General features: G+C 37.2%; 1 protein-coding gene across 8 annotated transcripts in view; it reads left to right on the plus strand.

Annotated features, from left to right (window-relative positions):
* The window catches only part of NF1 (neurofibromin 1), a 282,567-nt gene that overhangs the window by 247,847 nt on the left and 18,797 nt on the right, over positions 1 to 15,923 (plus strand). For 7 of the 8 annotated variants that reach the window (XR_013446092.1, XM_078068156.1, XM_078068150.1 and 4 more), the window contains 12 exons: positions 656 to 870; positions 1,113 to 1,174; positions 1,319 to 1,433; positions 1,964 to 2,065; positions 3,867 to 4,007; positions 7,243 to 7,369; positions 9,559 to 9,690; positions 10,646 to 10,781; positions 12,042 to 12,199; positions 14,492 to 14,614; positions 15,004 to 15,134; positions 15,327 to 15,427. Coding sequence is in view for 7 of the 8 variants with exons in the window: in XM_078068156.1 (XP_077924282.1) it covers positions 656 to 870; positions 1,113 to 1,174; positions 1,319 to 1,433; positions 1,964 to 2,065; positions 3,867 to 4,007; positions 7,243 to 7,369; positions 9,559 to 9,690; positions 10,646 to 10,781; positions 12,042 to 12,199; positions 14,492 to 14,614; positions 15,004 to 15,134; positions 15,327 to 15,427 (1,543 nt within the window). In the remaining variant the exon portion in view is untranslated. The remainder of the gene's footprint in view (positions 1 to 655; positions 871 to 1,112; positions 1,175 to 1,318; positions 1,434 to 1,963; positions 2,066 to 3,866; positions 4,008 to 7,242; positions 7,370 to 9,558; positions 9,691 to 10,645; positions 10,782 to 12,041; positions 12,200 to 14,491; positions 14,615 to 15,003; positions 15,135 to 15,326; positions 15,428 to 15,923) is intronic. The other variant, XM_078068155.1, reaches the window with a different exon arrangement.

Here is a 15,923-nt window from a genome sequence, read left to right on the forward strand (position 1 = left end):
TTTATATCACCTGGTTGGCATAAATTATCTTACTCATTTTTATGGTTATCTTTAACACTAGCTGTTATTGAAGTCTGTGATGATACATGAAATACTATCAGAAAGAAAAAGAATAAATTAACTCCATTCTATTTCAAGCTATAGCAGAGATTTTCTTTTAAAATCGAGAGAGAGAGAGAGAGAGAGAGAGAGAGTGAGCGAGCGGCAGGGTTGGGGGGGTCCACAGAGGGAGAGGGAGAGAGAGAATCCTTAAGCAGACTTCCCGCTGAGCGTGGACCCTGACGGCGGGGCTTGATCCCACGACTCTGAGATCATAACCTAAGCTGAAATCAAGAATCAAACACTTAACTGACCGAGCCACCCAGGCGCCCCTACAGCAAAGATTTTCTCTGTGCGTTTGTCAGACTGTTGTAACCACAGAAACTAAAGACTCCGCAGCAGTTGATGGTGTTGTGTTACTGGCATGAACTTGTAGGTAATGGAGCTAAAGCAGTGAGCGTTGAGCAGAATGTTTCTAGAGGGTTGGTGTAGGGAGCGTGACTATGTAGTTTTGATATGATTTTCAAATTTTCTAAAAGCAAAGTGAAATTGGGCACTTTAGAATTAAAAAGTTAATATCTTTAAAGTCTTTCCTTGTTCCTTTTTTCTTTTACAGAAGAGACCAAGCAAGTTTTAAGACTCAGTTTGACGGAGTTCTCGTTACCCAAGTTTTACCTGCTGTTTGGCATTAGCAAAGTCAAGTCAGCTGCCGTCATTGCCTTCCGCTCTAGTTACCGGGACAGGTCATTCTCTCCCGGCTCCTATGAAAGGGAGACTTTTGCTTTGACTTCCCTGGAAACAGTCACAGAAGCTTTGTTGGAGATCATGGAGGTACATTAGGCAAAATGATAAGAAACTGAGATCTTTTTTTCTTAATCCACTAGTACTATAAAGAAGAAATATTAGTTTATTCTGCTGTTCTATGCTTAATGCTTAAATAAAAACACTCCCATGGAACATGTTTATTGGTAATATATATGTCATTTATTTAATGACATTATAATAAACGTTATTTAAATGTTTCTAAAAACATTTATGTACACAAATATATTTAAGAGTATCCTTTTTTTAAGGCATGTATGAGAGATATTCCAACATGCAAGTGGCTGGACCAGTGGACAGAACTAGCTCAAAGGTAGGTCCCAAATAAATTTAAGTTGTAAAAGTATGTGTATTATTGAAAAGATAAATACTACTGCATAATCAGTATTTTAATTAATTATTTAGTATATATAAATACAAAGGTTTTTCCTGAACTCTTTGGATTTTTTAATTGCAGATTTGCATTCCAATATAATCCATCGCTACAACCAAGAGCTCTTGTTGTCTTTGGCTGTATTAGCAAACGTGTGTCTCATGGGCAGATAAAGCAGATTATCCGTATTCTTAGCAAGGTACGTCTCCCTCCTTTCCTCCCTCTCAAATATTTGTGGTTCTCAAGTTGTAAAGCATACTTGTGTTTTTCTAAGGGACATCTAAATTTGAAGTTAATAAAATGTCTTGTATGTTGCTTGTTAAACCTTTAAACAACAGATTGAATTATTTTCTTTATTGTAATTTTTGAAGTGAAGAACCCTCTAAAGAAGATATCTTAAAAGAAAATATGTATTGTCTCTTTTGCTAAGAAGATACTCTTAGTATTTTATCAGTTTTCAAAGCATTTAACTATATGGTAAAACTAGCCTTATATAAAATTATATAATATGTAATTAATATAATAATGCATAATGTATTATATTAAAATATAGAAATAATTAAAAACAAAAACCCAAATGACCTATTTACCAAGAACACCATAGCATTGGAAATGATTCTAGCACTTACTAAATAAGGAATTGTTCCTGAACTGATTGTGAGATTTAGTTTAGGAGTTAATGTTTTATTTCAATGGAAGTAAATATAAAAAATTCTGTTTCCCTAAAAGGCACTTGAGAGTTGCTTAAAAGGACCTGATACTTACAACAGTCAAGTTCTGATAGAAGCCACAGTAATAGCACTAACCAAGTTACAACCACTTCTTAATAAGGTAATTACTATATAGAAATGAGTACATTCATTTTGGGTATCAGTCTTAAATGTTATTTTATTTTGTTTCAAAAATTTCAGAAAGTAAGTGGGACTGAGAAGAAGTTATAAAGAAAAAGCTGTAGTTAAAGTAGAACTTCCTTGTCTTTAAATTTAGTTGTTTGAAGAATTTACATTAGGGGAAGAATAAGTATGGAGAGTATGTTCTCAAGAGCTTATAAGTTTTTGTCTCATCAGTGTAAAAAGGAAAAATAGGTATATATTCTTAATTCTTTAATCCAGTAAGTAGTAACTGAGCATCTGCTATGTGCCAAGTACCATTTTAGGTGCCAGAGATGTAGTACCTGAACAAAACTAATAAAACATCCTGCCCTCATGGAACTTATGTTCTTGGGGTGAGTGTGGGAGTTGGAAAGTGAATAGGTAATAAACAAAGTAAGTAAAATACAGAGTATGCTAGTTCATGATCATTACTGTGGAGAAATGTAAAGCTGGGGGAAGTATACCTGGTCATCAAGAGAGCTTGGGCGCTAAATGAAGATGATATTTAAAAGGAATAAAATGATGCGGCCACCTGTTTTTGGATGGTCTGAGCTCATCTCAGCTTTGTGACCAGATATGTTAAATGACCTGTTCATTTAACATATCTGGACATGGTATTTCCAAATTGATAAAATGAGTAAACTAGACTAGATGATGGCAGAGTATTATTTTCCAACTCTGAAGTTATATAATTATGTGAATTGAATACAAAGATATGTCAGATGAGGGAGATTACAGAGAAATAAATACCTGTATGTTGCTCGTATTGAGTTATCTTCTAATATCTTCTATAAATAAAACGTATCTTCTTATCCTAAATTGCACAAAATGGTTCTCTTATCCTCATATTAGAAGTTAAAATGAGGCTCAGAAAGGCTAAGTGACTTGCCCAAGGTCCCATACCTAATAAGACAGAGCCATGATTCCCTTCCAAGGCTGTCTGACCCTAAAGTCTGTGTATTTTCCCATTTACCACACTGCTGAAGAAGGGTTCCCCAAAATACATTATCTTAATTCAGAACAGCAAGAGATACTATATTGGTAAGGGTGACAAGAAAGTTAAAAGGGTAGTCTAAACTAAAGTCAAAGAGATAAGTGGGGTTTAGTGTAGAGAAAGGGGAAAAGCCTTGCACAGCAAATGTACAGAAGGGGGATCATACAGGAATGCTAGGACAACAAAGGGATGGTGGGTAGACCATTCTAGTAGTATGGAGAAACTTTGCAGGAGAATAGTGAGATGGAAGATTGTAAAGATTGGATAGAACTAATCTAACACTCAAGATTCTTCAGAAGGGAGTTGGCAAATGTACCTATATGTTTTCAAGCAGATGAGTAGTATGACAAGAGGAAGACTTCGAACGGTCCTTCTGGCAGTAGTGTGCACAGCAGATTGGAGTGGAGGGAGCCCGGAGGCAAAAAGAATCCACATTTAAAATAAGGACACATTTAGAATAGTGTCATTAGCAGTAGGCAAATACAGAAGAGACTATTTTGGAAAAATTAATAAGACTTGGTGACTGGAGTTTGGAATCAAAGAACAGGGAGAAATCAAAGGAGATGCTAATATTCTCAGCCTGGCTAACAGTGTCTTTAGTTATACATGTGGAATAGATGAAGAGCTTACCTGTATATTTAATTTCTCCAAAAGAGAAAGCATGCATAATTTGGGGGATAATGTGCTTTGTTTTATACTGTGATGTGTTTTGAACGAGACTGTTTGTAGTTCATCTCGCTAATCTGGAATGCGTGACCTTTGCCAGGACTCCCCTCTGCACAAAGCCCTCTTTTGGGTCGCGGTGGCTGTGCTGCAGCTCGACGAGGTCAGCTTGTACTCAGCAGGCACCGCGCTCCTGGAACAAAACCTGCACACCTTAGACAGTCTGCGGGTATTCAACGACAAGGTAAGCAAGCTTTCAGTTGGCATTCCTAGAGTCTGCACATTTAGAATTCCTCTCTCTTTTACTGTTGTTGGCCTTTTAAAATCAGAAGAGGTCCATAACTTCAATATGTATTTCTGTAATGCAACTTATTTGTGAGTGTACTTCCTTAACAGCTCATAAAGAAACTATTTAAACTTTTTTTATTTTTATTTTTTAAGATTTTATTTATTTGACAGAGAGAGATACAGCAAGAGAGGGAACACAAGCAGGGGGAGTGTGAGAGGGAGAAGCAGGCTCCCCACTGAGCAGGGAGCCCGATGCGGGGCTCGATCCCAGGACCCTGGGACCATGACCTGAGCCGAAGGCAGACGCTTAACTGAGCCACCCAGGCGCCCCTGAACTTTGCTATATAAAAATAGTAGGAAATAGTACTCACCCAATACTGGTAAACAGAATAGGGATAAAAAATACTGAGTAGTAATAGTAGCTACTATGCTAAGCCCTGTGCTATGCTATGTATACGATGCACTGTACAGTCATTATTTGTGATTTCATAACCCAAAGGTAAAGGTTAGCATTCTCTACCCTCCATTTCACATATGAAGAAATAATCTAAAAATAAGCTTATTTTTATTGAATAATGGTACTTAATGAGAAAATAGGTTGGAGAGTCTAAAGGAAACTTTTGGGTACTTAATTGTACTAGGTTTTTGTTTTGCCTAATCCCACTTTGAAACATACCATTAGCACCCTTCTTAACATTTATCAACCTTGACTGAGGTTGGATTTTGGTGTATAGAGTATAGAGAAGGGGACATAACAGTATGAAATGATGTTCTTTTTTGTCTTTGGAGAAAAATGGGAAGAGTCTAGGAGAAAAGTGAGGAATTTTTTTAAAAGATAGGTGTTTATAACAAGAGATATACTTGAAGTGAGCTTGATCAAAGCTGTGGATAGAAAAAAAAAAAAAAAAACAGAATAGGAGCATGGTTTTAAGTGTGATGATACCTGGGCTAAATACTATTTGATTAGTCTGCCAGTTGTGGTGTAGACTTGAAATAGCTACCTTGAAGTTTATCCATCAGGCCTCCATTTTACAAAATAGAAAGGAACAAGTTAAATAACTTGTCCATATTTGTACATCTGATTTGGGACTAAAGCCCCTCTTTCCTAATCCCTGTTGCTCTTTTCTGGGGTTGTCTTGGGACAGTGGTGGTCAGAGAGATAGCTAGATATTGGCTGTTTGTATGGATATAAAAATATTTGTAAATGAAATGTTTGTCTAGGAGTATCTGTCTTGGTATTTTCATTGCCAGAACAGTCCCATAGCAGGAGCTAATACTGACTTCAGTGCCCCAAGAATACTAGGAATCAGAGTTAATAAAGCCTATTAAAAGTCACCAGGATGTAAGATGGATAAGGTCTGAGGATCTGATGTATAACATGGTGACTATAGTTGGTAACATTGTAGTGTATAATTGAAATTTGCTAAGAGAGTAGAACTTTAAGTTCTATATTTAATGATTTAATGTTCTTACCAAAAGTGGGAGTGGGGGTAGCTGTAAATATATGAGGTGATGGTTGTGTTCATTGCCTTGATGGGGTAAATCGTTTCACAACGTATATGTATATCAAATCATCATGTTGTATACTTTAAATATCTTCGAATTTTATGTCAGTTATTATACCTCATTAAAGCTGGAAAAAATAAATTGTACATATAGCAGGTTAATAGGTAATCATACTTTATATAGTATTCTGCAATTTGCATTTTTATTTAAAAATATAAAGTGAACCTCTTTCTAAGCATATATACTCACACATATACATATACTCACACATATACATATACTCACACATATACATATACTCACACATATACATATACTCACACATATACATATACTCACACATATACATATACTCACACATATACATATACTCACACATATACATATACTCACACATATACATATACTCACACATATACATATACTCACACATATACAGGTGTGCATGAGCAAGTAATTCTTTCTCATGGCTACAGAGTATTTTACATTATGCATGAGCCACAATTTTTCAACCATTTGCCTATTGATGAACAATTGATTTGTTTCTGTCTTTTCTTCTTTTCTGTTTTAAACAGTGCTATTCTAAACATCTCTCTACATTTATTTTAAATGGTCATGTTTTTCTTTCTTTGAGATATAAATCTAGATAACCTGAGCTCAGGCTCTAAACACCTTCAGTTGTTTGCTTTTAAAAATCTCTGTTCATGAGGGAATTACTGGGCTTTTTTAAAAAAATGCAAATTCCTGGGCTTTACCTAGTGACCTTAAAACAGGTATTCATCTTCAGTGACTTTAAAGCAGATACTCCTGAAGCCACGCTTCAGGAAACACTGTTAAAATCTTAATTATCTTGGGTAAGTTGCACGGCATTTTTAAGTTTTGATTTCCTTGTTTTCCCACACTAGAATGTAAAATCCACCAGGGTGAATACTTTTTGTCTCTTTAGTTCACTGATTGATGTTCAGAGCCTAGAACCATGCCTGGCACATCAAAAACACATAATAAGTACTTGATAAGTAAAAGAATGAATGAATAAATCTGTAAAATGGAGCTAATATTGACTGCATAGGATTGCTTTACGGTTTCAATACAGTAATGCATCTAACATTATTGTATACTGCAGGCACTCAGTAAATATGAACTCTCTTTGTTTTCTTGAATTTTCAGTCATAGTATACAAAATGCCCACTACAATTCAATGGATGGTCTTATTTAAAACAATAATTATAATTTTTTTCTTTTTTTAATTTAATTTTATTATGTTATGTTAGTCACCGTACATCATTAGTTTTTGATGTAGTGATCCACACTTCACTGTTTTCATATAAATAACACCCAGTGCTCCGTGAATCAAGGAGCACTGGGTGTTATACGAAAACAGTAATTATAATTTTTAAGAAATCACCAGGATATAAATTGATAGTCATTTGTTTTTCATCATAATTCAAAGGTATTTTGTCTTCTGTCATCTTATTATTTATATATACTTGATTGTCTCACACTAATTTATTTGTAGTATCTTAAATGTTCTATGGTTTTCTATAGTCATCTGAAAATAATTTCTCTCCACTTGAAAGGGTTACTTAACTGACATAGCTATGAACACAATCAAAAACCAATAAGTAATCCTTTAAGGAAAGTTCCTGTGTGACCCCCATCAACCACATTCTGATTGTCTTCAATAGAGTCCAGAGGAAGTATTTATGGCAATCCGGAATCCTCTCGAATGGCACTGCAAGCAAATGGATCATTTTGTTGGACTCAATTTCAACTCTAACTTTAACTTCGCACTGGTTGGACACCTCTTAAAAGGTAGAGGACTTGTGTCAGAATATTTTTTATGAAATGATATCAGGAAGCCAGAAGTAACTAAAATAATTTGTTATTTGAAATAAGTTGAAACAATTTGGCTCATATGTCTTACTTTTTTTTTTTTTTTTTTTAAGATTATTTGAGAGAGAGCAAGCTCAAGGGGAGAGGGTGGGTGGGGAGGGGTAGAGAGAGAGAGAGAATCTCAAACAGACTCCCTGCTGAGCATGGAGCCCAATGTGGGGCTCAATCCCACAACCCTGAGATCATGACCTGAGTTGAAACCAAGACTCGGACGCTCAACCAACTCAGCCACACAGGCGCCCCTTGTATATTTTACTTTAAATGCAGATATATCTGTCTTATTGAGCTATGTTTTATTCAGTATGTATTTTAATAGAGCCTAATCACTGTATCAAATATCAGATTTCCTTTAAAATGCAAAAGAGTTGATTCTTGAAATAATCCTAAATACCGGACTTTCTAATAGCTAAGTATCTTTTTGATTATTTAAAATAAGACAGACTGCAAATCAATAAATGATGTTACATGGGTAACTTACGTTAGAATATGATATCTTAGAGATTTGATCACAGATTTTCTTCAACTTGTTTCTAAGGTATTGTTGTTCAGTCGCATTGTTACATACCATAGCACCTCACCTTTCTGGTACCCCACCCTCACCCCTCCAAATTTCTGAATTGCTGATAGTGGTCTCCTAGTCCTCAGAGCCAGCTCGTTCACTGCCTCTCCTGGCTTTACTCCCCATTGCTGACTTCACTGTATGCTAGCTTTGGTTTACTAACATGGAACAGTCATGGCCAGAGACTACAGTTAACAGAACGGTGCATAGTGGTAAGTCAGAGACAAAGGCAGTGGAGAGTAAGGCTTGGGATGAGGAGCTGGCATGAACCAGTAGTCTTTTTTTTTTTTTTTTTTTTAAGATTTTATTTATTTATTCATGAGAGACAGAGAGAGAGACAGAGGCAGAGGGAGAAGCAGGCTCCCCGCGGAGCAGGGAGCCCGACGCGGGACTCGATCCCAGGACCCTGGGATCACGACCTGAGCCGAAGGCAGACGCTTAACCGACTGAGCCACCCAGGCGTCCCTGAACCAGTAGTCTTAAGCAGCACTGGCTTTGGCCACAATTAGACTCAAGCTCTAGCTTGAGTCTACAGCTTTGTAAATCAATGTAAATGATTCTTAGGCTTGAGGGATCATGGAGGTTCCCCAGTTTTTACCTGACAGATGTACATACACCTACTATTGTGAATGTAAACATTTGATTTCTTTACCTTATGAAATTTCTGCAAAAATATTAATAGTTTCAATCTCTAAAGTGAATAGGGATTGCTCAAAACGTATTACACTTATGACAGGATACCAAAAAGAAGAATTGCATGAGGCTGATAAAGTGCTTGCTGATTCTGTATTTCTAAGAGTACCAGATATTTTCAGAGTACAAATCCCCTACTTTAAAATGGAGTAGCACTGGGGCGCCAGGGTGGCTTGGTTGGTTAGACGTCCGCCTTCAGCTCAGGTCATGATCCCGAGGTCCTGGGATCAAGCCCTGCATCGGGCTCCCTGCTCAGTGGGGAGTCTGCTTCTCCCTCTCCCACTCCCCCCACCACCACCATTTGTGTTCTAGCTGATTCACTCTCTCACTCTCAAATGAATAAATTAAAAAAAAAAAAATTGAAATGGAGTAGCACTAATCATTAAAGGCTGTCCAAAGATCAAGCTTACTCTCTGATCAAACCTATTCTTTGGGTTCTGAGAGCATATACATCCTACACTATTAGATTTTTTTCCTTTAATTAAAAAAAGAAAGAATTTTTAAGCAACAGACCCTATTTTCAAAAGCTATCTTAAGGTGACCTCAAATACCTAGATTTTTTTTTAAATCCCCTCACTGCTTTAGGGTATGGAATATCTGAAACAGCATCCATCTTTCCTTATTTTCCTCCCTTAGGGTTCCAGGGAATAGTATTTTCTTCTACACATGTTTGGTACTTAATCTTTTATGTAATTAATTATTCATGTACGTTGTTTTACCTTCCCAAACGGCTGTTCTCAGAAGGTAGGAGTTATCCCTTATGTTTCCTTTCCTTGCAGAGTTGCTAGTCAGTAAGAACTCAAGAAATACTTGTGAAAGAATGGATTAACTTCTTGTTTGTTTTTATTTTTCTTAGGGTACAGACATCCTTCACCTGCCATTGTTGCAAGAACAGTCAGAATTTTGCATACACTACTAACTCTGGTTAACAAACATAGAAACTGTGATAAATTTGAGGTGAACACACAGAGCGTGGCTTACTTAGCAGGTAAAGACACAAAATAGACAAAATTAATCTTACCGCATCTCTATCTAAGGATTGCCAAAATGACACACACACCTGTCGGTCCTTCAGCTGGCTGCTTGACAGGGTAAAGAACTCACAATCTGGGCCTGTGGTAGTGGTTACAATTTTGAAAGTTTTGCCAAAACATTTTTCCTGATAAAAGAATTTGCATTAGAGTCTGAATGTGTTCCCTTTGTCATCTTTGGTCCCTTTGGCACTGCATGGTTCCCTGTTGTCTGTCATAAAGTCTGAAAGCCTCAGCCTAGCATCCTGGGCCCTTCAGCCCCTCTCCTAATTCTGCTTTCTTTCCCTAAATTTCATAAGCCCCATTTTTTATTAACTCTCCAGATGGATGGGCTAGTTTAAGCTCATCTGCTTGCCTTTCTGCTTCTTTCATATGCATTCCTGATGCCATTTGCTTTACCTAGAACGTCTGCCCGGCTTTGTGTTTCTTCACTCAGCAACACTTAGCACTTATGTATAATACAGTTCTTGAATGTAGTTGTTCAGTGGAAAGTGCTGATTCCCAGTTTAGCAGACTACAGTTTGTGGCAACTTTTGTGTTCGAATCATTTGACCTTGGGCAAATCATCTAACATGTCAGAATATTTTTCCTTATCTAAAAAATGGACCTTATAGTACCTGCTCTGCCTACTTTCTGTATTCGTTGAGATCAAATGTACATTAAAGCACTTGAGAAATAGAAGGTTCTTTTTTAAATCTCCATATATTTCATGTTTACATCTTCCAAAGCAGACCATGAACCCTTTAAGGAAAGTCTGTCCTAAGTGGTTTATACCCTTCACACTCTCCAGGGCTCTTTATCTGCATGTCTAATAGCAATTATCCTCTTAAGGAGGTGGTAAGAAATGTATCCTGTTTTAAGTCACACTTGGAATTTGTTAAATTTTCTAACCTTCCTTCTTTTTCCTTTTAGCCTTACTCACAGTGTCTGAGGAGGTTCGAAGTCGCTGTAGCCTAAAACATAGAAAGTCTCTTCTTCTTACTGATATTTCAATGGAAAATGTTCCTATGGATACATATCCCATTCATCATGGCGACCCTAGCTATAGGTCAGTGGCCTTCTTCTCCCATGATTACGTAATTATAATCAGGTTTCAGTTTTCCATGCTAGGAGAGGCAAGCAGCAAGAGTAGTCCAGAAGGTAATATATAGGGGGAAAGATAATCTAGGAAGAGTATATAAATCAAAACCCTTCTTAGAAATGTACAGTGTTCTATGTGGATTAGTAGTAGGACAGTTCCTCTAAGCTAATCATTCTGTTAACATTAGTTTGCCTCTTTTAAGCACAAACCAGTTGAGTAATGAAAAGAGATGATCTTGAAATCACTGGGTTGCAAGAAAGGGCCTAGGAAAAACTTCCATGGAATATGAGCAACATCACATGCTAAATGATGGCAAGCTAAGCTGTTCAGATCTGTGCAAAGATACACATGCCGCCACATGTGCATTTACTCTCATCACACTCACGTTATTTACGAGTTTTCTAGAGTACAGATTAGATGATGAGATAGTCACATTATGTCCACTGCTGTATGTGGTCTTGGGTAGCATATTTTTCACTACAACATGGAGAAATTATATGAAAATGTCATTATTTTGGAGACTTTCTATATTTTCAAATTAAACAAAAGTATCTAAGTTTTAGGTATAGTGTTGAACATAGGGAAATAATCTTGGATCTGTTAATCTTATATCATTCAATTTATCAACATCCCACTTTTGGATTAAAAAGCCCTCCACAACTTCCCACTGAGATTTTAACAAAGTATGCAAAATACCTTTTCCAGGTATACTTGGTTTTCCATAGTCTTATTCTTCGGTCATTCCTTTATTATATTTCTTTGAGATATATACCCTTCTTGTTATGAAAAGGAAAAAATTAATTTGCTTGTGTTCCCTTGTCAAAGTATAGTTGATTTTCTTGGTTTTTAAACCAAGAATATAGTTGCCTGTTTAGACTTGATTTCCCCAATTGAAAAATCAATGCAGTACAATTCTGCCGTGCGTCGGTGAGCACCTACTGTATACAAGATTCATGGCAAGAAAGTAGGTGCTAAGGAGAAAAGTGCTAAAAGAGAATAGTGCTAATTTTTAAGAAAATTTCCCGAATAAATGAGAGAAAGAAGGAAGGAAGGAGGCGATTTCTTAGACATGCACTAAGAGTTTGTACCCTAAAGCCCTTTAAAGTGCAGTTTTAAAATTAAGCGATTGCTATCATTGGGAAATAGGACAGCCAATTAAGAGGGGCAAACAAGGGTTGTCTTTGTCACCATGTCACTTAATTCTTCTCAATTGTTTAAATCTCTCAGGACACTAAAGGAGAACCAGCCGTGGTCATCTCCCAAAGGTTCTGAAGGGTACCTTGCGGCCACCTATCCAACCGTGGGCCAGACCAGTCCCCGAGCCAGGAAATCCATGAGTCTGGACATGGGGCAGCCTTCTCAGGCCAATACGAAGAAGTTGCTGGGTTAGTTTACCTAAATGATACACAATTTTTTATACTTATTTTTTTTAATGGTCAGATACTTTCACTCTTGGAAAATTATTTGAAGCTGTTCAAAATTATCAAAATTTCCCATTTTGATATAGCAAAGCTTTTGATGCCATTTATAAGAGAGTTTGATAGGTCAGTTAAGCCATATCAGTTGAGACAGAGGAATGAGAATGGGATCTTGAAACAGTTTTTTTCTGATTCTTAGATTAAATACTGTGGCTGTCCTTGTCCTTCGTTCTGTCTTGGCCAAGCAGTGGGGAAATGGGAATAGGAGAGACGTTAGCTACTCACGAGAAAGGAGGCATCTTGCTGCACTCAGGTGCAGGGCTTTAACAATATATTTTCTCAAAAGTACCATCTGAGAGCAGACTACATCAATACGCTATGAAGCTGTAATAATACTTTTTGCCATCTTTTCTTTTAAAAGACAAAGTAAGATTTTTTTGATTAGTGTATTTTTTTATTTCTATAAGAAGATATGATTCTTGAAAGTTAAGATTGCTCACTTACATCAGCATTTGTCAATGAGAAGTACACCTAAAATTCTGTGAGACCCTTTCCCTTTATAAAAACTGGAAGTAAATAATGAGAGAGCTCACTGATCCCACCTCACCACAGAGGGAATGCAAAGATGCTCTTAGGCAACTTTGGCTAAAGTTCTCATTGTTACTAGAGTACTTCGAGATCCATATATCACTGACCAACACTATGAATGGCTCAGTGGGTTTCGGTTATCCATACAAGCATATTTTTATATATCTTTGGGTACTGGGACAATGTCTCTGTTCATAAGGAAAGTAGTGAGCAATGAAGTGTGAAATAAATAACCTGCCAGTAAGCCATGAAAGAAACTGAAACCATGAATGTTAATCACTGTTACTAGTCACATAGGGTTTCTTTCTGTTTATGCTTTGTCACAAAATAGTCTTCCAGGAGTTTCCTGGTTACTTTGTATTTTGTAGTTCTGGATTTTCGTGCTACGGAAGTTATAAATGAAAAACTAACTTCAGAGAGAATGTTCTATTGAATTCGTTCAGCCCATGTGCTAGATGAAAAAATTATGGTCTCTGCCCTGAAGAGCTCATAGTTTGGTGGCTAAGACTTATAATCAGCTGATTACAACAGTATCCATAAGTGCCATTAAAGTAGCATGTCTTGCTGAGGGGAACCCAAGGATCTGGGGAAATTAGGAAAAGCTGCAGAGAGGTGGTAACATTTGAACTGGGTCTTGAAGATTTAATACATGCTTGCCTGACAGACGCAGGATAAGGAAGGTGAGCATGAATAAAGAAAAGTGAGGAAAAGCACCTGTAGGAAACGAGGCTAGCAAAGGATTGGAAGTAGATCGCAGGAGACTTTGTATGCCATGTTCAGGAGCTTAGCTGTCTATCCAGCGGGGATCGTTAAGTAGGGAAGGAACATTACCAAATTTTGTTTTTAGGCAAGTTTTTCTGGCTCCAGCATGGAGAAATTGGAAGAGATGTTTGGCAAGGGGACTGTGTAAGAGATAGAGCATCCAAACAAGAGATGGTGTGGACCTCCACTAAGGCAGGAACAATGAGAGAATGGAGAAGAGAAATCCGGTTTGGGGTGATGTGTGAGGTGTAGAGCAGACGAGACTTAGTACAAGTCCCAATAATCCATTTTCAGTACTTTAAGTAGAGAAAGGGATTTCACGTAGAGTGATATATGCTAGAGAGACTCAAAGCCAAGTGGAGGTGCTACTGTACTACTTGCCATTTTTAAAGCATCTCTCAGGAGATCTATTATTTAGTACTTTTAGGCATACAAATATTGTTTTCAGAGAGTGAAGAGTTAAAATCAAACTTTGATCTTGCCTAGTTTGGAAAGTTTTCATATGTTAATGACTAATTCTTGCCACGAGCAGAATTTCTTAAATTGAAAAAAAGCTGTTCAGACATAGTTGATCTTTGCTACTGAACAGTGCATACCCCTGTATTCATCATCAAATATTGTGCTTGATGGTGGAGCTTGGTTTACCTCCAGTGTAATGAATGTGATCTCAGTCTAAATTGGACCAGTAAGATACATCCTGTCCTGAGATGCAAAGCCATGGGGCCAAAATTCCTTGACAAAATGGAGAACAAAGGAGAGAAACTCTGCCCCAGGGATATATTTGAGCTTTCTTTGGGTCCTTAAGTGAAAACTTAAACACTTGATGTCCAAACATTTTCTTTTTAGTATAATCCTATTCACAGACACTGTGGTTAATGAACTGCCATATTCTGTAACTTTTGTTTATAGGAACAAGGAAAAGTTTTGATCACTTGATATCAGACACAAAGGCTCCTAAAAGGCAAGAAATGGAATCAGGGATCACAACACCCCCCAAAATGAGGAGAGTAGCAGAAACTGATTATGAAATGGGTGAGAAACAGAGTTAATAATTGATCTAGATCATTGAAAATAAGGTGGGAGAGCCATATTTGCTTTCCAACCATTTCTTAGAATCTTGAGGATGAAATGTAGACGCATTTGCGCTTTTTCAGAAGATAAGCTATACAGTCCTTAAAATGAAAGTAATCCTGAAACCTGTATAAAAAGTAATCATATATATGATATACAGCATTGTGAACAGCCAGCTAGAACTTTTGTATAGGTGACTATTAATTCTGTATGTTTATGTTGCTGTTTTAAGTGCCTACTAAAAAGCTATTGAATTTTAGAAGTAACATTAAAATATGTTAGGTGAAGTGGTATTTAGTGTATATGTTCGGTTAATACAGCTGATCGTCTTAATCCATATCTTACTGCAGAAACTCAGAGGATTTCCTCATCACAACAACACCCGCATTTACGCAAAGTTTCAGTGTCTGAATCAAATGTTCTCTTGGATGAAGAAGTACTTACTGATCCGAAGATCCAAGCACTTCTTCTTACTGTTCTGGTAAAGTTTTTGCCTTTTGGTAGTGGTGCGGGGGAGGGGGGTTACCCTCAGGTTTGTATTCCAGTATACTCTTAGGAGGCCCTTAAATATTAAAAACAGGAAAGGAAGATTGTCTTCTGCTTCTCACCAGAACATATAACAACTCAGCCACAAAATAAAATGTATTTTGTTGACTTTTTTGCCCTTTGGCAGGCTACGCTGGTAAAATACACCACAGATGAGTTTGATCAGCGAATTCTTTATGAGTACTTAGCAGAAGCCAGTGTTGTTTTCCCCAAGGTTTTTCCTGTCGTGTAAGTATCTCCTGTTTGTGTTTAACTTTTGTATCTGTCTTGAAGTTGTATGTTTTATAAAAGCTTAGGAAAAGTATCATCCAATAGTGTTCACTGGTTGTGGGGAGGGGAATGTGAGACAGTATGATAGAGGTTTTAGCTTAGAGACAGTGGGTTTAGTGGGGGCTAAGACTAGTTTTGGCCTATTAGGGAAAACATTTTTTTTATCTTGTCAATTTTCTGTTTTTTTTAAGATTTTATTTATTTATTTGAGAGAGGAAGAGGGAACACGAGCAGGGGGAGAGACAGAGGGAGGCTCCCCATGGAGCAGCGAGCCCAATGCAGGGCTCGATCCCAGGACCCTGAGATCATGACCTGAGTGAAGGCAGATGCTTAACTGACTACTGAGCCACCAGGCGCCCCTCTTGCTGATTTTCTTAAGTGCTTCATCATGATGAGCATTGTTCATTTCCTCACTTAGGAGCTTTATGTACCTGTTTTGGTTTCTTTTGTGGTA

Source organism: Halichoerus grypus, chromosome 2, assembly GCF_964656455.1.
Source record: "Halichoerus grypus chromosome 2, mHalGry1.hap1.1, whole genome shotgun sequence".
In the NCBI taxonomy this organism is placed as follows: domain Eukaryota; kingdom Metazoa; phylum Chordata; class Mammalia; order Carnivora; family Phocidae; genus Halichoerus; species Halichoerus grypus.